At 43.2% G+C, this 26,828-nt stretch overlaps 2 protein-coding genes across 6 annotated transcripts in view; one reads left to right on the top strand and one right to left on the bottom strand.

Moving 5' to 3' along the window:
• Nucleotides 1-12,226, top strand: part of COLGALT2 (collagen beta(1-O)galactosyltransferase 2) — a 137,473-nt gene extending 125,247 nt beyond the window's left edge. For 3 of the 4 annotated variants that reach the window (XM_049868104.1, XM_049868103.1, XM_049868106.1), the window contains 4 exons: nucleotides 2,648-2,780; nucleotides 4,661-4,788; nucleotides 8,062-8,268; nucleotides 11,522-12,226. In XM_049868104.1, the coding sequence (XP_049724061.1) occupies nucleotides 2,648-2,780; nucleotides 4,661-4,788; nucleotides 8,062-8,268; nucleotides 11,522-11,798 (745 nt within the window). In that variant the 3' untranslated portion in view covers nucleotides 11,799-12,226. The remainder of the gene's footprint in view (nucleotides 1-2,647; nucleotides 2,781-4,660; nucleotides 4,789-8,061; nucleotides 8,269-11,521) is intronic. The other variant, XM_049868105.1, reaches the window with a different exon arrangement.
• A 10,196-nt stretch (nucleotides 12,227-22,422) lies between these two features.
• Nucleotides 22,423-26,828, bottom strand: part of RGL1 (ral guanine nucleotide dissociation stimulator like 1) — a 286,792-nt gene continuing 282,386 nt past the window's right edge. Inside the window, exon 19 of one of the 2 annotated variants that reach the window (XM_049868101.1) lies at nucleotides 22,423-25,389. In XM_049868101.1, coding sequence (XP_049724058.1) covers nucleotides 25,202-25,389 — 188 coding nt within the window. In that variant the 3' untranslated portion in view covers nucleotides 22,423-25,201. The remainder of the gene's footprint in view (nucleotides 25,390-26,828) is intronic. The other variant, XM_049868102.1, reaches the window with a different exon arrangement.

The raw sequence follows: 26,828 nt of genomic DNA, 5'->3' as shown, positions 1-26,828 counted from the left end.
TTTTCTATTGGTCTATATGTCTGTGCTTATGCCAGTACTACACTGTCTTGATTACTGTAGCTTTGTATTAAGTTTTGAAATCAAGAAGCATGAATCCTCTAACTGTTCTTTTTCAAGACTGTTTTGGCTATTTTGGGTCCATTGCATTTCCATATGAATTTTAGGATCAGTTTGTCAATTTCTGCCAAGAAAAGAAAAAAAAAAGCAGCTGAGATTTTAATAGGGATTGCATTGAATCTGTAGATCAATTTGGGTAGTATTGCCTTAACAAAATTAAGGCTTCCAATCTATGATCATAGGATGTCTTTCATTTTTTTTTTTAGGCATCTTTAATTTCTTTCAAAAATAGTTTATAGCTTTCAGTGTACAAGTCTTACATTACTTTTGTTAAATTTATTCATAAGTATTTCATTCTTTTTATGCCATTGTAAATAGGTTTTCTCTTAACTTCTAAGTCTATTCAGATTTTCTGAGTCTTCTTAAGTCAGTTTCAGTAGTTTCTATCTCTCCAGCAATTTGTTCATTTCATCTAGGTTGTCTAGTTTATTAGTGTACAACTATTCATAATATTCCCTTATAATTCTTTTTATTTCTGCAAAGAAAGTACTGGTTTTCCTTTCCTTCTTCATTTCAATAATTTGAGTCCTCTGTCTCTCACCAGTTTAGCTAAAGTTTTGTCAAGTTCGTTGCTCTTTTCAAAGAACCAAGTTTTGGTTTGTTGATTTTCTCTGTTTTTTAATTCTTTATTTTAATTCTAGTCTATTATTTCCTTCCTTCAGTTTGCTCTTCTTTTTCTAGTTTCTTAAGATGGAAGTTTACATTATTCATTTGATTTTTTTTTTTTTTTTGGTAATATAGGCATTTACAATTGTAAATATTCTCTAAGTACTACATTAGCTGCATCCAATTAGTTTTGGGATGTTGTGTTTTTGTTAAAAACATCTTATTTTCTAATTCCCATTGTGATTTCTTTTTTGACCCATTGGTTACATAGAATCATGTTGCTTAATTTCTATTTGAGTTTCCCAAATTTCCTTCTGTTATTGATTTCTCATTTCATTCCATTGTGGTTGCAGAACATACTTTGTATGACTTCAATCCTTTTAAATTTATCAAGGCTTGTTTTTTTGTCCATTTGGTCTTTATGGTCAAACATATGTTCTATCTTGGTGAATGTTCTGTGTGCCCCTGAGAAGAATGTATATTGTGTTTTTGTTGGGCGGAGCATCTATAGATGCATGTTAGGTCTAATTGGTTTATAGTGTCCCCCAAGTGTTCTGCCTAGTCTATCCATTATTGAAAGTGGTGTATTGTCTAAAAGTATATTTTGTCTGATATTAGTATAACCACTCCAGTTCTCTTGTGGTTACTGCTTACATGGTATATCTTTTTCAATTCTTTTGCTTTCAGCCTATTTGTGTCTTTGAATCTAAAGACTGACTCTTGAAGATAGCACATAATTAGTTGGGTCATGTTTATTTGTTTTTTTAATCCACTCTGCCAAGGGGCTCTGTGTGTGTGTTGGGGCATGTTTTCAATGTTCCATTAGGTAGCATACATCTCTGCCTTAGCCTTCAATTTCTGCTTGCTCAGAATCTCAAGTTCAGCCAGCAGGGAGAGATTAGGTCATTCTTAGGTCTTTTCCAGGTATACACCCAGTATGGTACACGCGCATGGCTTTTCAAAGCCCTCTATGGGCCTTTCATTCCCCAGTTTTTCCTTTTAAGCTTTTTAGTCAGTCTCTTGTTAATCCCAACTGATGATGCCATCTGTGATGTTAAACAGTTGCCGTGGATGGTTTTTGACAAATGCTCTGGTGGTAGGACTGTTACCACAGAGCAAGCTCTGAGTCAGGTCAAATAAAGAGAGCCCTTAAAATAGAGCTTTTTAAGGAATTTACGGATAGGCCAAATAGTGGCTATTTTATGGGAATAAGGCCTTGGGAGAGCTCCAAACCTATTCTGCCTCCTTTAGTGACTGCTAGATGGTTGGTTTTCTTAACTACCATAGTTGTGGGGCTATTGATCTTTCGGGCTGCCACAGAATGAGGGAGGGGGGCTGAGATTAAGGGAAGTTAAAATATCACAAGGATCACTGGGATTATAAAATACAGCTGTTTTTCCCTTTAGTTAATTTCCAGAGTTCTAAAAAGTTGATCTGGACAATTTTTGCTGGCATTCTTATTGCATTTGTGGAAGAGTAGATTTGGGGACACATTTCTCTGCTATTTTTATTTTCACCATTTTTCTGATTTTACTTCCAAAGGAAAGACACCCACATGCTCATGTCCATACACAATTCCTCTCATTCTTCATGTCCTCATCCCTTCTAGTCATTTTATGCTTTTGTGAACCACTTTTCTCTCATTAGGACAGTACTTGTTTTTTTTTTGGAGGTGGTCAAAAGTTTAAAAACCAGTGATGCTCAGAATTATGTTGGATACTGTGAGGGATACACAAAAATATAAGACACCCCTCTTGTGCTCACAGAACTCATAATGCTACCATGGTATATTAACCCTGAGAAACTTGAGAAGTCTTCCTCCACGTGTGGAGAGGCTCTGAAGGAACATGCAGAACTCTCTGTCTAGCCTCTGTTACAGGGACGCTCTGATTTATTAACTTCCAACATGTTCTTGGTCATGCAGGGCACTCACCACAAGCCAGCTGAAGGCCCTGAATATTGAAATGCTGCCTGGGTATCGAGACCCCTACTCTTCCAGGCCTCTAACCAGGGGTGAAATCGGCTGCTTTCTTAGCCACTACTCTGTCTGGAAAGAGGTAAATAATGCTTTATTTGGATGTGCAGTTTTGTAATGAGGAGAAAGGGGAGGAGGGATTTGAGGTAAATTAAGACAGGATATAAGATGAGACTGTAACTTTTTGGAAGATATTATTTTAGAGACAATGCTTCAGAGTGTCTGCTGCTTCGTGTCTCCCTCGGACTCAGGGCCAGCAAAAAGGAGCAAGGAGGGGAAGACTTGGTGCCAGTTAGGTTGATGACAGGGGTAGAGACCCATGTCCTGAGGACCACACCCTTATTAATGCATTCTCATCATTAGTAGGGATGCCTTGTATGTATATACCATGTCATCATTTATTAGGTGTTTCATACAAGAAGTCACATACATGTCAATGTGAGGCGAGTCAGGAGGGATGGATCAATTTTACCCAAAAGAAAACTATTAAGTTTCTTGGCCAAGCAAGTAAGTGGCAGAGCCAGGACTTGAACCCTTGTCTTACAATCAAGACATTAATAGAAGTGGTATTAGAGTGCAGGTCAGTTCCCACAGGGAAAGAAAAACTCCACAGAAAGGACCCTTTGAATGCCTTCTCTCTTTTAATGTTCCAGTCTATGCCTGTCTTTTTTACTTTTAAGTTTTTTAATGAAATGTAATAGATGTCTATAAAAACATGTATAAGACGTGGCTCAATGAAATTTCACAAACTGAATAACATATCTATGTTAAGCAGCACGCAAATAAAGAAACAGAAGGTTACCAGCACTCTAGAAGTGGCCCCCTCCATACTTCCTTCCAGTCACTAGCCCCCCTTGGGTAGTCTCCATCCTGACTTCTAATAGCATAGAATAGTTTTGCTTATTTTTTTTTTTTTTTACTTTTTTTGTATTAAAGGAACCATATAGTATGCATAATCTCTCAACATTACATTTGTGAGATTCATCTGTATCATTGCATTTGATTGTAGATCAAACATACTCATTGCTGTGAATATACCACAGTATACTTTCCAGAGAAGGGGTGGGGATAGAAAAACAATAAATAGACAATAGATAAATGGTAACTTTGGTGAAGGGTAAGACAGTACACAATACTGGAGAATCCAACACAACTTGTACAAGGCAAGGTCACAGAAGCTGCAAACTCCCTGAGGGGCCAAATTACAAAGGGCTGAGGGCTGTGGGGACCATGGTCTCGGGGAACATCTATCTCAATTGGCATAACATAGTTTATAAAGAAAATGTTCTATATTCTACTTTGGTGAGTAGCATCTGGGGTCTTAAAAGCCTGTGAGTGGCCATCTAAGATCCTCCACTGGTCTTACCCTTTCAGGAGCAAGGGAGAATGAAGACACAGCGGAAAGATTAGTGCAAAGGACTAATGGACCACAACCACCACAGCCTCTACCAGACTGAGTCCAGTACAACTAAATGGTGCCCGGCTACCACCACTGACTGCTCTGACAGGGATCACAATAGAGGGTCCAGGGCAGAGCTGGAGAAAAATGTAGAACAAAATTCTAACTCACAAAAAAAGACCAGACTTACTGGCCTGACGGAGACTAGAGAAACCCTAAAAGTATGGCCCTGGACACCCTTTTAGCTCAGTAATGAAGTCACTCCTGAGGTTCACCCTTTAGCCAAAGATTAGACAGGCCCGTAAAACAAAATGAGACTAAAGGGGCACACCAGTCCAGGGGCAAGGACTAGAAGGCAGGAGGGGCTGGAAAGCTGGAAATAGCGAACCCAAGGTCGAGAAGGGAGAGTGTTAACATATCTTGGGGTTGTTAATCGATGTCATAAAACAATATGTGTACTAACTGTTTAATAAGAAGCTAATTTGTTCTGTAAACCTTCATCTGAAGTACAATAATTAAAAAAAAATTTTCATAAAGTGTCTTCCCACTCATGACTTTTACAGGTAATTGACCGAGAACTGGAGAAGACTCTTGTGATTGAGGACGATGTGCGTTTTGAGCATCAGTTTAAGAAGAAGCTGATGAAGCTGATGGATGACATTGACCAGGCTCAGCTGGACTGGGAACTGATGTGAGTGACAAGATTATCAGAGAGCACTGAAAAGTATTCAGTTTTTTCCAAAGGGCAGAAAGCCCTGCCTCCCCAGCTGGTAGGAGATACAGCTCCAGTTACGCCTCTGTAAATGTTGCCAGAAACAAGAAATGGGTAGAGGTTAGCCACCAATTTTTGCTCCCATACTCTGTAGGGTGAGAAACTATGAATGACTCTTTTTGAGACCTGAAGTTAACCTGCAGATCAGGGGCACAGCAGAAATACCGCCCATGAAGTAACATGTTACCTGGAGGGAATGTGAGGAGAGCAGAAGAGGCATCCCTGCAGGGCAAGAGTAGTATCCCAGGAGAACAGGTTGCCTCTGCGGCCCCTGATGGTGCAGGAGACTGGAGGGGTAGCAGGAGAGCTCCTCTGTTGGGAAGTAAGATTGCCATAAACTGGAAGAACCCTGACATCTGGGTTTGGTGGCAAATCAGAGGCTATCCTAGGAAAACCAGGCTCACCAAGGGAGCACTGGCTCTGCTTGACATTTAATAATGCTCTTTGCCTGCTACCTCTGGGAATCGGGTGGTTTCTATCTCTTTCTTTTAATTTTCAAAACCAAATTAATAACCAGAAGGGATTGGAAGGGCCTGGAAGGGGAGGCAAGCCTGGCTCCCAAGCTGTGTATCAAATGCAATTTCATCAAATCAGAGCCCATTCCGTTCCAGCAGCTGCAGCAGAGTCTTCCTTACTCCTCCCATCCTAAGAGGGAAACTTAAGTATGGGCACATGTAGAATACTTGTTCTCTCAGAAAATGTACAAGACTGAGTTCAAAAGAAACTTGGCAATGGCTCAACAAATCCTTGAGACCCAGATCAGCACTATATAATAAAAAGACTGACTCCCTGTCAGGTGTTGGTGGTATGATTAGATCTGGTATTTTGCACAGTCCCTTAAGATTATTATTTCATTATACCCAGAAGTCACCCCAAGCACGTCACCCCTTCTGAATCTATGGCTCTGTACCCTGTGGCTAAGGCCTAACGGGCATGGAGCCCGGAAGCTAGTTTATGGCTGGGTGACATGTACAAAGGCAACTTTCATTTAAGCCTCTGAATCACAGAGACTGTAGTCAGGGAACCTGAGGCTTAGATTCGGAATGCACCCCTGTCCCTGCATAGTTTGTTTGGTGCATTTCTCAAGACAAAGTTCCAACAGCTCCAGGAAGTAGAAAAGGTTTTCAGGACAAAGGCATAGGAAGAAAAGATGTTATCTAAATTTCACAGGCTGACTCAGTGAAAATATTCCATTGAAATCCATTTGATAGTCTTAAAGAACTCTAGCAGTTTCAAATTTCACTTCTCACTTTCTAAAATGAAGAAGAAACATACACTATTTAAGTCTAAAACATGAAAGATGATAAGCTGTCCGTGGTGGCTGGATTAAAATTTCTCCAGAGAACGGAAATAGTAAATGGGAAGAGTAGAACAAGCCATTGGAATCATTTAGGGCAGCACTGTCCAATAGAAATATAATGTGAGCCACAGGTGTAATTTAAAATTTTTGAGTAATCACACCAAAAATAAATTAGGTGAAATTAATTTCATAATATGGTTCATTTTAAACTATTAATTAGATAATTTACATTTCTCGTACCAAGTCTTCAAAATCCAGTATGTATCCTACATTTATCGCACCACTCAATCCAAATGCTAAATTTTCAACTGTTAAAGTGACTGTTAATGAAAACAAATAATCATACAAAAACCCATAGGGTTTTTAATGACTAATTTTTTGGAAGCAGATCACCAGGCTTTTCTCCTGAGATGCCTCTGTGTGGACTCAAACCTCCGATCTTTCACTTATTAGCTCTCAGGGTCTCAGATGTGACCCTTGTTGTTCTTAAGTGCTGTTGAGTTGATTTTTGACTCATAGAGACCCCACATGACAAAGTAGAACTCCCCCATAGGGTTTCCTAGGCTATAATCTTTATGGGAGCAGAATGCCAGGTCGTTCTCCCGCAGAGCCACTGGGTGGGTTCAAATTGCCAACCTTTTGGTTAGCAGCTGAGCACTTAACCACTGTGCCACTAGGGCTCCTTAATGTGACCCTAGTCCTACCAAAACAGTAATAAACTTTTGTTTAATGGAAAAAATATTTTACACAGCCTCAATGTTTAAACTTAAATGTAATCAATTAAAATCCGTACAACTACAAACTCAGTTCCTCCATTGCTCTAGCCACTTTTCAAATGCTTAATAGAAGTTCTTCCATTTGATGATGCGCTAGAAACATCCAGACTCTTTAGTCTGAAAAGACAGTGGCTGAGAGGATATATGGTTGATATTCTCAGAGGAGCCGGAAGCATGAACACAGACTTATTCAACACATTCTGGAATGCTTGAACAAGGGGAAATCCCTTGAACACTGAGAGAGATAATTTTAGGGGCAAAATAAATCAAGTACTGTTTTACCTAGCAGGCAGGAAACAGACAACTCAACTCACTCAATCTCACTGAAAGCAAACAGGCTGCAGACAAAATAATGGATCACAGTTCCATGAGTAGACTACAGGAAGGCAGGAATGCTGGAGGGTACCTCTGTTGTAGAAGGTGTAGATGGAGGACAGAACATGCATGGGAGCCTTTCTTAGGAGGAAACAAGGCAAGACCTAGGTGAATGAGATGGGGAGAAGGCCATGCAGGCCTTGTCATTCATGCTCCCCAGGAAAAGCCCCCTTGGAACTGCTCTTGGGTTCCTGGGTTCTTTACTACAGCTTGTTTCTTTCCCATAGCCCCTTCTGTCCTGTGTTCACCACTAGCATTTAGAGAGCCGTGCAGACAGTATGAGAGGCTAAGCTCTGGGGATTTAAACACAACAAACTCAAAATCTCACATCTGGCCCCCCCCCTTTTTTTTGTTCCCTTCCAAGCTCTGTAAACACAGCTAGAAATCCCACACCATCTTTGGGAAATGACCTGAATGATTTTTTGATCTCTCTACCTCTTAACTCTCTGCCTTGAACATAGTCCACTAGGCAGGAATAGTTGGGGTTGTGATCAATGGAGCCAGGGAAATGAAAAGCAATAAAACTTTATAAAATATCAAGTACCAGAAACTGGCATCCCATTGATGGCAGATGACAGTCATTGTTGGTTGCCTGATACACTTTGTGTATGCAGTACGTTTGATGTGAGACACCTTTGGTCCAAGATTTCAAATTTCTGTGTAAACCAAACCTGTGCTCCATTCTTAATCACTGTCTAATTTTCAAGTTGGAATTGTTCTCCTCTGCCCATTTCCTTTTAGTTATATTGGCAGGAAGAGGATGCAATTAAAAGAACCTGAGAAAGCTGTACCCAGTGTGGTAAATCTAGTCGAAGCCGACTACTCCTACTGGACCCTGGGCTATGTCATTTCTCTGGAAGGAGCGCAGAAGCTGGTTGGAGCCAACCCTTTTGGGAAGATGCTGCCAGTGGATGAGTTTCTGCCAATCATGTACAACAAGCATCCTGTGTGAGTCACCTGGAAGTCCCTGCCAGCCCCATAGCCCCAGCCCCTTCATCAACTACGCTTCTCAGTTTCTGGGTAGTACTTGATGTTCTGTAGAATTTTGTTGCTTTCCTAAATGATCTTTTTATAATCAACCCAGAGAGGCAGACTCAAGTGATTATTCCCTTTTATAGATGGGGAAGATGAGACAGAGATGGTGAGTACCTTTAATACTAGTGTGTCCATTAACTGGCCATAAACTGCTTCTTCTCTCCTTGACTTTGATCTTCTTACCCAGTGTGTTCTGTAACTCTGACATAAGCTGCATGTTCTCTCCTTGACTTTGTTCTTCTTACTTCCATAAGCTTATGCACCTCAAGATGAAGGTTATCTTCCTAAGCACCCCATGTTCTTCAGTTCGTTTGGTTCAGTTCATTACTCTTTAAATGCATGTGGTCAAGCAGTGATCCCCTGTCCTTGCAGAGTTTACAGTCTGGTGGGGAACCCAGTTTCATGGACAAATCATCCTGAGATATTGTGATACCTGTTGTCACAGAGATGTGTAAGAGTCTTGCAGCAGTGGAGATGGCACCTGAGCAGGGTACCTATGGAGGCAGGCAGTCTGATGCTCAGGATTTCCATACCCTGGAGCTTACACTGACCTAGCACTTACCACAGGGAGTGGTAATTGATGGTTTACCTGTCAGTCTCCCAGATAAACTATGAGCCCCTTGAGGCAGGAAGAGTTTTTCATCTCTGTGTTCTTAGAGCCTAAGCCAAACTCTATGCATAACAGCTGCTGGACCCTGGTCCCTAACTTCATAGATGGAGCAGGAGTCCAGGTTCTAACCTCTACTCCTCTGAGTTGCTGAGTGATTTCCTTAGCAGACTGTCTTCATTTTAGCTGTTGAATTTCCTGTGCTGCATTGTGTTCATTTTGTCTCTGTCCTCAGCAAAAATGAAGCTCCTCACCCTCCGTCTATACAATATGTTAGAGGCTGATTTTCTCTCTGCCTCTAGGCAGAAACACAGAGGTCTGTATTAGTTTCCTAGGGCTGCAGTAACAAAGTACCACAAATGGGTGACTTATAAGAACAAAGATTTATTGCCTCACAGTTCTAGAGTCCAGAAGTGTGAAATCACCATGTCCACCATGTTGGTTCATTCTGAGGCTCTGAAGGAGAATGTGTTCCATGCCTCTCTCCTAGCTTCTGATGATTACCAAAGATCTGTGGTGTTCCTTGGCTTGCAGCTCCAATCTCTGCCCATGGTCATGTGGCCATTTTCCCTCTGTATCTCTCTGTGTCTTTTCTCCTCTTTTCCAACGACACCCCTCAGATTGTATTAGGACTCAGCCTACTCCAGTATGACTTCATATAAACTTAACCAATAGCATCTTCAAAGACAAGGTCACATTTACAGGTATCGAGGATTAGGACTTCAACATATCTTTTTGGGAGATATTATTTGATGTAAAACAAATCAATCATTATCCCCTTCACAGAAGAGAAATTAATATATATGGTGTTACTCACTGACCTAGAATCCTTATGGATAACACTCATATAATCTGCACAAGCACCCTGGAGAGAGGCCAAGTTATTCCTCCCCTTTACCCTCACAGGAGCTGGAACGAAAGCCAAGTAGAAATGCTTCAAAGCTCATGCCCTTGCTCTTGCCCCCTGCTGCTGTTCAGATCTCAGATTTCTAATGTATTAATGCAGAAACAGGGCCTTTTCTATAAAGTGATCATATTTATTTATTATTATGGTCCAACAAAGCTCAAATTTTAACTGTTAGAGTAAGACCTAAAATTCATCTTTTAAATTAGTCTTTTCAAATGTTGTTGTTGTTGAGTGTCATAGAGTCGATTCTGACTCATAGCGACCCTATAGGAGGACAGAGTAGAAGTGCCCATAAGCTCCCAAGGCGTAATCTTCATGGAAGCACACTGCCACATCTTTCTCCCACAGAGTGGCTGGTGGGTTCCAACTGCCAGCCTATTGGTTAGCAGCCAAGAGCTTAAACATTGCACCCCCAGGGTTCCAGTCTGTTCAAATAGAACAGAATTGTGAACTTTTTTTTTTATAAGATTGCCTGAAAACTTTTAAAGAAACTTTTATTGTGTTTACAGACTGAAGTTTTTTCAAAAAGAACACAACTTAAAAAAATAATCAGATGAAAGAAAACATTCTTTTGTGGTTTTGAGAGGGGGGAGGGAGGGAGGGTGGGAGAGGGGTATTCACTAATTAGATGGTAGATAAGAACTACTTTAGGTGAAGGGAAAGACAGCACACAGTACAGGGAAGGTCAGCACAACTGGACTAAGCCAAAAGCAAAGAAGTTTCCTGAATAAACTGAATGCTTCAAAGGCCAGCGTAGCAGAGGCAGGGGTCTGGGGACCATGGTTTCAGGGGACATCTAAGTCAATTGGCATAATAAAATCTATTAAGAAAACATTCTGCATCCCACTTTGAAGAGTGGCGTCTGGGGTCTTAAATGCCAGCAAGCAGCCATCTAAGATGCATCAATTGGTCTCAACCCACCTGGATCAAAGGAGAATGAAGAACACCAGGGACACAAGGCAATTACAAGCCCAAGAGACAGAAATGGCCACATGAACCAGAGACTACATCATCCTGAGACCAGAAGAACTAGATGGTGCCTGGCTACAACCAATGACTGCCCCAACAGGGAACACAACAGAGAAGCCCTGAGGGACCAGGAGAGCAGTGGGATGCAGACCCCAAATTCTCATGAGACCAGACTTAATGGTCTGACTGAGACTAGAAGGACACTGGTGGTCAGGGCCCCCAGACCTTCTTTGGCCCAGGACAGGAACCATTCCTGAAGCCAACTCTTCAGACATGGATTGGACTGGACAATGGGTTGGAGAGGGATGCTGGTGAGGCGTGAGCTTCTTGGATCAAGTGGACACTTGAGACTATGTTGGCATCTCCTGCCTGGAGGGGAGATGGGAGGGTGGAGGGGGTTAGAAGCTGGTGAAATAGACAGGAAAAGAGAGAGTGGAGGGAGAGAGCAGGCTGTCTCATTAGGAGGAGAGTAATTGGGAGTGTGGCAAGGTGTATATGGGTTTTTATGCGAGGGACCGACTTGATTTGTAAACTTTCACTTAAAGCACAATAAAAATTACAAAAAAAAAAAAATCAGATGAATGCATGAGCATTTAAGAAATAGCATACAGGGGCCCTCCACTCTCATTCACCTGTTCCGTGTGTGTTTTGCCCCCTCATGCACCTCTGCCTCTTGCTTTCAGAGCTGAGTACAAGGAGTACTATGAACCCAGAGACTTGAAAGCCTTCTCCGCAGAGCCTTTGCTCATCTACCCCACGCACTACACAGGACAGCCAGGGTACCTGAGTGACACGGAGACCTCGACCATCTGGGACAATGAGACTGTGGCCACCGACTGGGACAGGACACATCCCTGGAAGTCCCGGAAGCAAGGACGTATCCACAACACTGCCAAAAACACAGAGGCACTGCCGCCGCCAACCTCCCTGGACACTGTGCCTTCAAAAGATGAGCTATGAAAGCTTGTAGGTGCATTTGACACATTCTGGTTCATCACCCTTTGGTTTTTTTAAAGGGCTATTCATCTGTTTGCTCCAACTTCTTTTAGTTGTCACAGTCTAACCAAAGTGGTCTCATGTGATTGCTCAAAATTAATATATTTTTGACAGTGGAGGGGAATAGGGAAATTAAACCCATATTTCCTAGATGGCTAGAAGGTAAGCTTTATGGGAACCATTAAGATAAACTTCAATCCAGACACTCAGTTCTTCAGTTCATTCTCCATATGATACCACTTCCCGCATTAAGGTTGAGCAACGTGGCTTGGAGACTCACCCAGGAGAAGGATGATTACCAAGTTGTCACATCAATAAATGGGTAGTCAAGACAAGCCAAGGGACCACATTTTCGGTCTCGTGGGAGCTTACTTTATGTGATAGATGTAACCATGAAACATTTTGTGTGGGGGGGGGGGACGGGAATCAAACCATATTAATTGGGCTTCTTATTTAAAGGAATTCCATCATGAGCCCTATGGCAAAGTGAATTTTTTTATCTTAGTCCTCATAGTCTAATGAGGATTGGGTGTTTGGATCTGGCTGAGTCTCGGCCCTTGACCATCATGGCAAAGGAGCTGTCATAAAGAGGTTTCTAGCTTGCCATGAGGCTATAATTTGGCAGATAGCTGAGGGTTTGTGTACATATTTGAGGGAAAAAGAACTCAACCTTTGGCCTTTTTTTTCTTAATTGTGGTCACTTGAGTGAGGATGCTCTATTTATAAAGATAAATTTAATATATAAGGGGTCAGGGCTGGTGTATAAACTCCTGTCCTGGGGTCCACGTGCTGCTGCAGTGTATCAGCTCCCTCCCCCCCAGCCCCACCCCTCAGTCAGGGAATGAACTGCAGGTGTAAATTTATGAGTCACTGTTAAGAGACAGCACATTTTCAGGCCAGCAACGGTCCTTGCTGGGCTTTTCATTATATTTTGAATGATTTGTTTTACAAAATGTGGGCAAACATTGTAGGATAAGGCAGGGGAAACAGATGTTTCAAGCTCTCATTGCACCCTGGAGAGTGGTCAGTGTGGACACATTGGTTCAACCATCCAATTCTCCCACATTTCCCAGCCTGACTTGCAGAGAGGTCTGTTGTGTGGGGGATTCTCACCATCTGGGAACAAATGATTCTTCAGTGAAGGTCAAAGACCTTGGTCAGAAACAATGGACTGACTGGTCAGTGGATTTAGGCCAACAGCCAAGGAGGCTCTCAGAGTCAGAATCCTGGATAGACACCCTCTCTAGAGTCTCCTATATTGATCAAGGTGTCTCTTACATGACTTTTGGCTTTCTTCATAGATTGATTCTATGTACAATGCAGAGTTGAACTGTATAATCTCTTCCAACTCCACAGGCTGTGATTCTAAGATGTCTCATGATGGTTTGGCTCAGGTTTGGCACACGTTGGTTCTCAGGCATACAAGAAGAAAATCTGCCTTCAGAAATGCCCTCCCCAAGTATCCTGTACATGCACCCTCATCCCTCAATGCCCATGCCCCACAGCCGCCACCCAGGAGGGCTCTGCAGCCCCAGCACCCTGAGTTTCATATTGAAACTCACTGGGCAGGCACTTTGAGCAGGGCTTCGAACCACTCCCTTCCAGTTCAGTCATGCTGAGGAAGCGAAACTGAAATAGACACGAATTTTTAAAAAATTTGGGTGCACCAGAACAAGAACCGGAATGAGAAAAATTACGGGTTGAAGCCCTGCTAGAAGGCTAATCTCCCTCTTAGAAAACAAGGGCAGCGTATGTGTTGCACAGCAACCAAATCTCTTGCCTGTGGGGTTTTGAACAGAGTCAGAAACAGCAATGTCCCACTCAAAGATGGCACCTGAGCATGCCGCTTTGAATGTGTGTCACTCTCTTCAATCCTGCCAATGATCCAATCTCATGCATTGGGCTCCTGAAAAGGCTCACTATGCCTCTTCCGAGTCTCCCATTCCAGGGCTTCGACCTGTAATTTTTCCCATTCTGGTTATCATTCCAGGTCACTAAAAACTTGAGTCTGTTCCAGTGTCACTTCATTGGCCATGACTGAACTGGTTTGAACCGGTTCGAAGCCCTGCTTTGGAGCAGAGCCCATGGGCAGAGGAAGGAGAGTACTGTGTGGACTAAGCTTAGAGCTCCCCCGGTGAGGGCCTCAGGTTGTAGGACAACACAGAAGCTTGCCTCATCCAGGACACCAGAGTTGGCCTTCCTTCTGACTTACTGTTAACATTCTTCTACGATGATTATTAAGTCAGGAAACCGAGGAAAGGGATCTTATCTGGCTCCGATTTGTACTGTGTAGATGTAGCTGTCAAGGCTTGACTCTTTTTTTCCATACAAACAGAAAGAACATCGGGGAGCTAGTGAAAAAGTCTTGGATGATTCCTAAGGTTTCTTGGGGTATTTTGTATTTTGTTTGCATATTTGAGTGTGTGCAAGTGTGCATGGCTTTAGTGACTTTTTTTGTTTTTGTTTTTGATGGGGTGGGAGGTGGCCGGGGTTTGGGGAGTGGAGGAAGATTGAGTTGATTTTTTGTGTTGTTTTGTTTAATAGAGAACTTTTTTTCCCTTTTACTTGTCAGCTGGTCTGACGGTTTAAGAATTCTCATTCTTAAAAGACATTGGTCTTAAATTCTAGCATTTTTAGGTTAGGATTGTTCTACTGTGAATAAAGTTCTGGCTGTTAGCCCAGTCTTTGCTTCTCCCTGTTCTGGTCTGGAATCCTAAGTGACGTTCTTTCCTTGTGAACATTGTGTACTGCAGACCTAGCATTTCTTTAAAAATGTCATCTTGACAGCAATCAAGGAGTTCCTTGATCTCATTCTTCTTCCTCCCTTGAGTCTGAAGTCTCAAGCTAAGAAAGTTGACTTTTGCTGGTGTCACAAGAAGGCTGTGGTGAGGCCTTCGTTGCCTGCCTGCCACGACACCTGCCTCTGGAGGTTAATTCCCGTCGGGATTGTCTCGGAATCTCCAGTGGCGGGATCTTCTGGACTGACGATCCTGACTTCAGCAGCGCTGGTGCTGCTGGGTGTGTACTGAGCACCTATAATTTGCAGAGGACATGTGCAGGGGCCTAGCTTCAGGTTCGCTCAGGCCTGCTGCTGGAACTCTGGAAAACAAGGAAGAGTGGTATCAACTACCCTACTCTGTCTGTCATGCTGTGCCATTTCAGGGTGGGGAAATGATAAACTACTTTCCTTCTGGAGGTCTTTGTGAAAAATTAAAAAAAAAAAAAAGCTCGAAGCTGTGATTGTTCATTGGTTCCTCAAACACCGGTCAGTGGCCAACGCTGCTGGGATTTCTAGGCCTGCACTGAACCAAGGATGTTGAAGGCCAGGGGTGACTGCCATTATGATGTGATCCCCATGGTAAATGAGAGAGGTGGGCCTTGTCCTTCCTTCCAGTGGGGTTGCCTTGACTGATGGGAAAAGGTGGGTAAACTGAAAAGGATTCTAAGGTGCAGAAAGACAGAAGGAGTCCTCAGTTGGAGGGTGTTAAGGGAGATGGCCATCTTGCATTTTTGTCCCTGTAGGTCTAGCCACTCATTGAAAGATACTGAGACGTCTGTCCAAGGTCAAAGAACTTTCTCCCAAGGCAAAAAAAAAAAAAAAGGAGGGGGGAGGGTACAGAGCAAGGATGCATGTTGGCCTCAGTGATCCTTTGATTTTCAGATCAAGCTTCCCCAAATCTCAGAAAACATATCGTGAGTGCTGCCTGGTTTCAGACCCTGTACCAGGCACTGAGAAGCACAGTGGCCTTGGCAAAGTCCCTACTGCTGTGGGTCCATGGTCCAGTGCAGGAGTCACGTAAGCAGGTGGCTACAAAACACCATGGCTTAATTTCAGAGACTGGAATAAAGTGGCCCATCAGACCCATGACAACCTTTATTTTGCCAAGGGCCACTGGGACAGCTTTGATGGGGAGGATGAATGGGAGTTGAGAAGATGGAAAAGGGCTGGACACGGTGGGTGAGAACCCATTCTAGGCATTGAGAAGGCGTGAAACTGCGAAAGGGCCTGTCGTGTCATGTTGGCGGGGGTGATAGGGACTCAGCAGCACTGAGAGTCAGGTATGTGTTGGGGGCGATGACAGGAAATCAGACTGAGACCTGATAATGGTAGCAAGGTAAGTCTGCTATCTTCCTTCTCTGGACTTTAATGATAAACACAGAGGTCACTGTTTCTGGGGGGGATTCTGGGTTCGGTTACTGTTCCGACATAATGCACAGGTTTCCAGTAAAATGGTGGTGTCCAAAACAAGATATATTCCTGTCTAGCTACAAACTTGGGGTCTTTTCACTTACGGTTGGAACAAATCCTTATAACAAATAAAAGGAGCCCTGGTGGCACAAAGGGTAAGTGCTCGACTGCTAACCAAAAGGTTGTTGGTTTGAACCCATCCAGCAACTCTGCAGGAGAAAGACCTGATGATCTGCTCCCTTAAAGATTACAGCCGAGAAAACCCTATAGAGGCAGTTCTATTCTGTCACATCGGGTTACACGAGTCAAAATCGACTCTATGACACACAACAACAACAGTTACTGTAAAATAAAAGTGAGTCTTCCCAGGAGATTTTCTACAATGTCACGTGCTTTCAAGATATTCTCCCCAGCTAAAGAGAAGGGAAAAGAAATAATCCAGATATGCTCCAGTGACTGGCAAGTTAATTTATCAAGAAGTTAAAAAATGACCAAAAAAAAAAAAAAAAAATGAGAATGAGGCTGGCCATTTGGTAAGAAAATATGGGCACATAACGGACAACACATTGAGAAAACCGAGAGCAGGTTTAGAAACTAATCACTATGCTAACGGTTTGTGTGTTGTGGTGATGTTTATTATTTCAGAAAGAACCTGCTGCCCCCAGAGAAGTTCTGATTAAATGTGGAAGCGGGGGAGGCGCAGGAGGAGCGGGGCACATGTGAGGAGCACCCTGCGAGCAGTCCTAAGATAATGCAGGACGATGAGATAATAACAAGAAATCTAGCCATTGATAGCCAACCAGTCCTTTTTTGCCTGCACAGAGAAAAGAGAGGTTACGTTGGTGGGTTTTAACACGTGATGTTAAAAAAAAAAAAAAGTTACATAGAAAATGATGCCTCCTCTTATCATGAGGACAGAACCAGAGAAAATGGCTCAAGTTACAGCATGAGGTGTCTCAGCAAGCTTTCAGGAGAAATTTATAGACTGAACTATTAAACAGTGAATGGAATTCCAATGAAAGTAGTGGCATGACCCAGTTAAAATTAGGTGTGGGGCAGGAGAATGGCCCTTTCTGCTCTGCGAATTTCCCTAAAATGGCTTCGTTTTTGCCTCCACCCACAGATGTGCTAATACTTCAAAAGATCTTTGCTGGGTCTCTCCTGTGATACCCGCTTTGCTGCTCCGCCCAACTCATCCTCCCATCTGCCCAAACAAGGGGTGGAAAGAATGAAGGATCGCCTGCGAGGACTTGCTTCTCTTTATTTTTAATTTACTGAGTTTATTTTTATGCCCTTCCCTGTCGTTTCTTCAGCTCGGCTTCCTCTGGAATAGGCGTTGTAATAAAATCAGTGTCTGAGCTCCTCTGGGCCTGCAGAGGGCTTGTGTCTCAGCCCCGGTGGTCACACAGAGGGCGCCTCTGAGCGTTTCTTACTCTGGAGGCAACCTGACGTAAGTCTGGGCTCTCACTCGGGGAAATTTGATTTTCAGGGTGGGGTGGACAGCCTCACTCCATTCTTGTCTCGCACTCTTAAGAGAAGTTCAGAGAATTAATTGGAGCCCGTGGGTGGTGCAAATGGTTAACACACTCCGCTAATTCACAGATGCCTTGGAAGAAAGACCTGGCAATCTACCTCTAAAAAGCCTGCCAGTTCTACTCGGACACACATGGGGTAGCAATGAGTGAAGAGTTAACTTGATGGCAACTGGTTGTTGGTTGGTAGAGAAAAATCAATAACAAAGTGTCCTCTCCCAAAAGGGAATTCAAAGTTTGGAGAAGATGTGACCAGACAAGAGTGGAGCTGTCTAAGTTTGACGGTTTGATCTTAGGGGTTTAAACTGCTTCAGTGCCAGCATGAACTGTGAAGACTAGAAGGGCATAGTATTGTTCAGGCTTGGCACAGGGAAGAAACCACGCTTAGAGCTGAGTGTGAGGGAACACCTGGAGTGGGGCAGACTTCTCAGAATTTGGAGGGAGAAGAAAGAGGAGGAAAGAGTAGGAAAAGCCCTGCTGCCAAGAGCCACGTCCAGGAGAGAGGGGCAAGGACAGAGGATGAGACAAACTCAGAAAGCGATGTCTGTTCACATGGCAAAGAACAGGGGCAGGAGGAGGGAGACAGGGGAAAATAGCAGCAGAACTCGGGAGCTTAAAGTGGGAGTGGCAACAACCTGGCCAGTAAAGTGATTATTTTATCATTTAAATCTGCAACCACAGAAGGGATTGAATGGCCATTGAGCTGAACAGCCTGGAAATGGAACAGGGTTTTAAATGGATCTAAACACAACACTAAAATTTTTCCATGTCCCCAGTGCCTCTGGGGAAACCCTGGTGGTATAGTGGTTAAGAGCTATGGCTGCTAATCAAAAGGTCAGCAGTTCAAACCCATCAGGCACTCCTTGGAAACCCTATGGGGCAGTTCTACTCAGTCCTACAGAGTTGCTATGAGTCCGAATCGACTCAGAGCAATGGGTTTTTTTGGTAACGCCTCTGGCCAAGTCATGCATCTGACTTGTCCCTGCAAAGCACATAAGAGCAGAGAACCCCTCCCTGCCGGGACAGACGCAGAACCCAGACAGGACACAGATGAGGCAGGATACAGGAGCAGGAGGCTGGCTTCCAGTGAGAGAAACCCGTCCCTCCCTGCCCACAAAGGGACTCCAAAGAGGTGGCGACGGAATCCCTACACGCTCCAGTCTGGTGACCTAACCTCTCTGGCTCTGGGAGGTGGCTCACAGCCCCGGCCAGCGTGCACTCACGTGGGGCAGCCTGCAGCTGCTGGGGGCTGCACTGTGCTGGGCTGAGCTGGGTGGGGGCCCATCCTGGTCTGGGAGCCCGGAGGCCTTTGAGGAGCGTGGCTGTGGAGTAAGCCACAGGAGCCCTGGAGGCCTTCCAACTCCATGAGTCAGTCTTTCCCCAAAGCAGCAGCAGCAGCAGCCTTCATCTTTCCCAGGGTGCTGTTCCACACATCTAAAGCCCCTCTCCTCGGAGCTCCATATCTGACCTGTCTGGTTGCGCACCCAGGGAAGGAGGTTGGAGGGCGGCTTCTAAGACAGGACACCCCTTAGGCCAGGGCTTCCCAGAAATAACAGCAACTAACATATTATGTGCCAGAGTGAACTGTGCTTCCTTTATGGGTGCCATATAATTTAATACTACATGAACTCTAAGAGGTAGGAACTATTGTCAATCCCTACTTCCAAATGAGGCAATAGCTAAATGATTTGCCTACGGTATTAAGTGGCCCGAGAGTCAGACCGTGGCAGTCAGATTCCATCCAAGATTCCATCCACACCAAACTGCACCCACCGCAAAGCTGCCTATGACTTGTTTCTTGTTTTCTCATTAACGTCTAATCTCGTCTGTCCCTCCCTCCCTCTCTCTCTCACACACACACGCACGCACATTCTGATAAACAAGTTCACAGTTCCAATCCATATGTCCACTTCCCACCTATGAAATCTCATATGCTGATTATTCTGTTGATCAGATTGTAGACTCTCAGATGACATTTTGGTGGAGGCTGGGCTGTTGGATCAATAATAGATTTCTGGCAGCAAGCTAACAGTTTCATTTAGAATGCGTCTCCCATTTCACAACCGGTGCCTTGATTTTTGTGGCTGGATCAATTCAGATACAGTTGAAATCCTTCACTGTCTTTTTTTTTCCTCTTAAACTTGATTTACTCACCGCCTCCCTTTTAATTCTTACATAACAAATTGGAGCTGTAGCCCAAAATGTTGTGTTGAGATTACACAGAGATGGGAATAAAAATTACTTCCTCTGAGAAGGCCATGATAAACTGCTTACAGAAAGGCTGGGTGGGAAGCCCTACAGCTGGCTCTCACGGGTGACACCCAAGCCCTAGCCACATCCACTCCTCCTTTCTTAATGGTCAGCTGGTGCTTTTCCAAGGAACCCCCATGGGCTGGCAGAGCCCATAGGTCAGAAATGAATGCAAATCCTAGCTGGGAAGCTAACTCACAATGTAATCGTGGTCCCTGTGGCTCTCTTTCTTCATCTCTGAGATGGGAATGAGGCTCAGGAAGATAGGCAGCAGTACTACGACCTGCAGCAGAATGTTTTTTGGAGACATTAAAGAACAGACCAGATGTTCCTCTGACCATTTGTGTGGATGCATATGAGTGGGAGACTGGGGATCAAGCCAACAGATTTGGGGGATTCTTGCCAGCTCCACGAGGCCATGGAGGAGTGTCTGTCCAGAATGTCTCCTTGATTTAGTGCCCAGCCCAGTGTGAGACACACCTGGTAAAAATAAATAAATAAACCAAACCGGTCACTGTTGAGTCAGTTCTGACTCATAGCAACCCTGTAAGACAGAGTAGAGCTGCCCCATAGTTTCCAAGGAGCGCCTGGTAGATTCGAACTGCTGGCCTTTTGGTTAGCAGCCATGGCACTTAACCACTATACCACCAGAGACACACCTGGTGGGGCTCGATAATTCAGAGCTCTGCCACTAGCCTTTACTTGCTTAACTGCTCTGGGCTTCAGCTCCCTTTTCTATAATATGAGGGAGCTGACCACATGACTTCTGAGATGCCTGCCAACTCTCAAGAAAATATTGAATGTACTGGATTCCTGTTAAATAAGTGACTGTTCCCATGCAGGGCTCTACTGTAGGCTGTCACTCAGGTAGAGATGTTGAAAAGTCATGCCCAATGATGGTTTCCAAATTCTGAGTCTAAAATAATCTAAATTTGCTGCCTCCTATTTGGTCTGGTGATATATGTGGACACACTTTTTCTAAGTTTCTTTTTTAACTTGAAGTACAACATCTGTAAAGTAGCTTCTGGTTTCACCACAAGAGGGGCCATGTGGTTGTTAAATCATAAAACCAAACCTGTTACCATCGAGTTGATTTCCATGTTGTTAGGTGCTGTCAATTTTGACTCACAGCAACCCCATGTGACAGAGTAGAACTGCTCCATAGGGTTTTGTAGGCTGTAATCTTTATGGAAAAAAAAAAAAAATTTTTTTTTCCATAAAGATTACAATGTAGTGGTTAAGTGCTACGGCTGCTAACCAAAGGGTCGGCAGTTCAAATCCGCCAGGCACTCTTTGGAAACTCTGTGAGGCAGTTCGACTCTTTCCTATAGGGTCGCTATGAGTTGGAATCGACTCCACTGCACTGGGTTTTGGGAATCTTTATGGCAGCAGATAACCAAGTCTTTCTCCTGCAGAGCCTCTGAGTGGGTTTGAACCATTGACCTTTCAGTTAGCAGCTAATCACTTAACTGTTCTGCCAACAGGGCTCCTTGGGACCAAGTTGGAAGCATGTAAATTGGTGGTGATTGCATGCTGAAAATTAAAAATAAACATTATTAAAGCTGATTCTAAACAAAATTAAATCAGTCTTTCTGGTATTCTCCTTTGAGCACCTCTCTTTCTCCAACTCTTCCTTTGCTCTGTGTAGCCCCCATCTCAAGTCCTCACCCCCATCTCTTCTAAAAACTTTGATGACTGTAGAAAAATTTAAACTTGTGCACCCTGGCAAGAAGACATTATTCCTTTGTGGCAGAGATGGTAGTACCTACCAACTCTTCCAGGTGTTCTACATTTCCCAGCCTCCCCTGCACTTGGACTGGGGCCATATGGCTAGTTGTGAACAATGGACTATGAGTAGAAATGACATGTGTCACTTGGGTCTATGGCAGTTACAAACAGGTATGAGTTCTCCATACTCTTTGTCATCACTGTGACTTGAAGCACAAAATGGAGGTGATAGAGTTGCAAGACAGAAGCCACCTGGGTTCTTGAACTACTGCTAGAGGAAAGCCTGACTTGTGTTACACTGTGACATGAATGAAAAAATAAAACTAAGTTACTGAGATTTCACAGTTTGTTACTTCAGCCTAATCTATCCCTGCAGAGGTATTTCAAGAGAGATCCTAGAGGAAATGCAAAACACAATGGAAATAACTCCTCATAGTGGAATTCTCGGCTTCTTTAGAGAAAGAAGTTTGGGGTCAGGGGACCTCAATACCATTGAAACCAAGGCATGTAAGCAATGCTGTATGCCTCGTAACAGCTCTGTGCTGCATGAAGATTTCGAAAGTACTCCAAAGAAGGAAATTTTAAGATATCCCTTCAGGCGTATCTAGAAACCAATCCAGTTTCTAGACAGAAGGAAAACAAGGGGACCTGTTTTCTAGACTGATCTTGAAACAATAGTCACCTAGAGCCAAAGATGAAAATCCCTCACTTTTCCTGCTTCATTCATATTATCAGTTTCTTATTATTAAAATACCTATTTGGCTCTTTACAAAATCCCACAAGGCCCCAGAAAATTTGGTAAATTGGGTCTGGATCTAGGAATCCATTGAACAATAATCCCAGGAACTTTTTGGAAACAATATGATAAATGACAATTAAAGTTTTATCTATAAAGTACAAAATAACTATTTCATCTGTCAATTCTGTAAAAATGTAGCATTCTATTCCACCCAGCCCCACATCCCTGTTCAGTTCCAATCTTCCCTCTTCAATGCTTTGTGTGTCTATTGAGTGAAGCTGGCCTCAGTGTGAATGCCTTTTGGAAAGACCCTTCTCTCCTCCCTCCACAGAAATCTCTTGGCTTCCGGAGCCCCACAGAAGGTTTCAAGAATCACACAGGTGGGAGCAATCACAGAATGGGAGAAAGGCTGTCAGAAAGAAGGCAGAGTATTACCTTGGATCCTCACCTAAGCCGGACTTTATAAAAAGTGTTTCACTGTATGGCTCCCAAGAGTAAAAAAAATTTTTTTTTTTTTTTTTTAGAGGGGCATCTAGAAAATCTTCATATCTGACTGTAGTTTTGTAGGGGCGTCATTCTTTGCCTCAAATGCTCATGGTGGTGAAGAGACTTCCCTCCTGACACTGCCACTGGCTTTCCCTCTGTGCCCTCCAACCAACCCAGAGTGGCTTACTGATATAGTGGGAGCCCAGAACCCACCTGATTAATAGCCCAGATACAATCCCTTTGGGTCTGGTAGCAAATGCCAGCCAAGTCCCAAACCAGTTTATTCATTTAACCAAAAGGTAAACAGATGATGGAGATGCAGAGAAGACAAGCATGTGAGCAGCTAAAAGCATTACCCGGCTGTCCACCAGGAAAGAGATTTAAGACATTTAAAGTGGCATTAAATAAATGAAGCTATTTTATCTACTTGGAATTCCCATTGTCTTTAAAAAAGGAAAATATATATATGTATGTATATTTTTTACATTGCAGTATATAAATCTAGACTCTACATGTACAGTATAAATACACAGGGTGAGCACATGGGCACAACACATCCGTCTTGGTGGGCACAACCCAAACCAGGCTGACAGTTCTTATCTTCTTTTTGACCTTCAAACCAAAAAAAAAAATCAGGCTGAGGATTCATTTGACTTCACTCTCTGAGATGTCTGCCACCTGGCCATCTCTCCTCCAAGCACAGAAGCACATATCAGACGAGCCTCACAAACAGAAGAAAGTGCTTTACGACCAGCTGAAGCCTAGTCAGTCTTTACGACACACAGTCCAATCTCCTAGAAAGACCGAAAGGAAATCTGACGCCTTTCTGGGTCATTCTTTGGTCCTCTGCCACAATTCTCTAAACTTTCCCTGGTGTTTCTTGCAGATTTTGTATGGCTATTTATGTATCATGAATCCCACACAACTTTTGGGAGCTGCACTACAGTTATAAAAAGGGAAAAAGCTCCATGTTACAACCTGCACTTCATAATCTGAGTTCGTTGTCTTTATTTCTGGAATAAAAACTGGAATTTTGAGAAAGTGCTTCATATACATGTCCACGTTTCACATATGGCTTTTTTAGTTCCAACCCCAGCTCAGCTCAGATTCGGAAGGGAGAGCGTAATAGTGTTACTATAGACAAAAATGTCACTGAACAGTGACACTGTGCTAGCAAGTCTGGGGACCTAAAAAAAAAATTACTGATTTAATCTGGAAGACGGTACCTCTTTAAGAAATGATTTAGATAATATATGCAGCCCCATTTTTGCCCCATGACTAGGCACGGTAATGCTATAAAAGTTAATAAGTAAAATAGGATGCTGCTGTCGGCAAGGAACATCTTCAGAGGGGCTATCAACAGGCAATCACTGCTCAGAAATCTTTCACAGACTCAAAATGATCAGTCAGTCACAGTAGAAATTTCTACACCTGAGGAACAAATTGCACATAATAAAGAGGTACAACGATCCAGATGACAGAAGACTCCAGACATACTGTTTTACATGCAGAAGGCATTCAGAAAAGGCAGTGAAGTAGTGGCATTCCAAGACAAATGACAGTCCAAACGTGTCACGATTCTTTTGCGCTCTCTTTTGTGGCTAATAAGTTACCAAAGAATATGGCTATTTGTGCAATAATGATTGTGATACGTTCTTAAAGGGGAAAAACAGAAATGCGACGTGGTTGTCAGAACTCAAAATGGGCTTGTATTGACTCCAGAGGAGTGACGACAGGCTGGTGGGTCTGAGTGGGCCTCTGAAGCCCCTCCTTGCCCTCCCTGGGGTAGAAGAACGTGGCAAATGCACGCAGAGGTTGAAGGCCACTGGCTCATCCAAACCCTTTCCAAAGTGGCCTTTCATTCAGCCCGTGGCAGGTCCAGCCTCTTAGCGGTTCTTTTCCGGTGGCACTTGATTGATAAAGTATTTCTCTCCCCTCGTAAAAATAAAGCTTGGAGTTCTTGTGATACTGGCACAAAGGACACTCTGTATTCCTAGGACTGATCCCATTTACTTAGAAGGTATGAGACGAGGTTCTCAGTTCCTTTTATTTCCCTGTAAAAGTGACCTAAACTTCCCAGGCCATTGTGCAAATTTGTTTTTCCATAGTCCAGAATATCCCATAAAGTCCCTCATATATATACACACACATCAAATGTGTGTATGTATACGTATATATGTACATATATATATATTTATAAGTATGGATAATTTTGTGTTCCAGTCTCAAATCGATCAAAGAGAATCAGTGAATCTCTTCATGTCAAATTCATTTCCTATTTCCCCACAATGCCTATCATAGTGCCTTGCACATAGTAGGTACTCAATAAATATCTGTTGACTTCACCAACGATGCTCTAACACTGGATGGTAGCTGCAATCACGGCCGCCTGTTCTTAGCCTCACTCTGCCCTTGGCGAGCAAGGACCATTGGGTCCCTCCCTTCAGAGGGTGACTTTGCTGTGCCTGTTGCTCCAGCAGCCCCGTTTAGCTGTCCTGGGCAATGTCAAGCTGGTCCGGCTACGAAGTTTCACTTGTTCCTCCATGGGGCTCTTTTTGCGTAAAATGAAGTCAAAGTTCACTTGGCTGTTCATGGCATAAAAGACATTTGCGGAGTCTGGGATCACTAGCTCTGAAAAAGATAAGGAAAGAGAAGGTAGTCAGCATTGTAGGTCAGCCCAGCGCTGTCAGTGGCAGGTGGAAACCTGGCCCAGACAAAAGTTGGGACTATGACCCTTTATCCCTGGAATTTGAACTGAACCAATGACCATCCCCACCCCACCCCCTCAAAAAAAAAAAAAAAAAGGTCCCAACAACTTCTCATCCCAACAACTACAAAACAAATGCAAATAAGATTTCAAAAAATCAACCCATGAACTAAAAGCTCAAGTACAGAATGTTAGAGCTAGAAGAAAATGCAGTAGAAAGCAGAGGTCAGGAGGAGTTAAATGACATTCCCAAGATCAGAGCTAGTAAACTGAACTGGGACTGGAACCCAGGTCTCCTGCCTCCCATAGTCTATTTTTCACTCTACTATGCAGCTTTTCTCAGAGACTATGAACTATGAAAAAAAAAAGTAGAACCTAACCTACAGAGTTTTCCAGAATTCTTTCATTGGAAAATCAAAATATTTTTGAAGTAATCCAAAACCAAACCAGTATTTAATTCTGTTTGAGTCCTTGCCTTGTTAAGGCCTTGAATTTTAATATTAAACAGAATCCATATAAAATAGTACCTGTCAACATTTAAACTGTTTTCTCCTTCAGTGATTCCCAACTAGATACCTGCAATTTCTGAACAAGAATTGTTACCAAATATAAAATGAAGAGATCAAAGCAAAGTTATTTTTAATTGACTTCTATCTTTTCAAAAAGGTATATATTTAGCACTCTGGGGTAACAAGTATCTTAAAAAACAAACAGTGAATAAAGAAGGTAAAATCTGCAGTAGCTGCGGGGTGGAGGAGGCAACCAGTAGAGGCCTGGCATGAGTGAGCCTTCAGTTAACTTCCAGCACTGAGACCTTACTTAGAGCAAGACTGGCTGCAACCAGGCTCTAAATTGCTCCTGTACATTCTTTGCACAAATGTTTCATAAGGAATAACCCCCTTAAGGTGTCTCATGCTTCTTCTCACATATTTCCAAGTCAATAATATTATACTTCACAGCTATATATGACTTTGCAACTCCCCAAAGCACTTTCATAAACATTATCTCCTGTTATCTTCACAATTGTCTGGTGAGATATGAGGAACAAGTAGGGTATTATCTCCATTTAACTAATTAAGAACCAAGGCCTGCACAGCTGGAGAGCAGCAATGCTGGGCCCCGAGGCTGCACCTCAGGACTCCCAGACCTTCAGTCAGACCCACCGGCCTCACCTCAGCCTGTGTTGTGACCTTGGCATTTCTGTGCAACATGGTAAAACTCAGGAGACCATGTGTCAGGGTTAGAATTTCAACTGTTTGTCATTACATTAAAAGGCATTTTATAATTGAGAGGTTTGCTCAAAAACCTAGGGTTTGGCTGACTAAATCAGAAAACTTCCAAAGAAATATTTGCAAAACAATTT

This window comes from Elephas maximus, chromosome 24, assembly GCF_024166365.1.
Source record: "Elephas maximus indicus isolate mEleMax1 chromosome 24, mEleMax1 primary haplotype, whole genome shotgun sequence".
Lineage (NCBI taxonomy): Eukaryota > Metazoa > Chordata > Mammalia > Proboscidea > Elephantidae > Elephas > Elephas maximus.
This window is presented reverse-complemented; position numbering and strand designations above follow the sequence as displayed.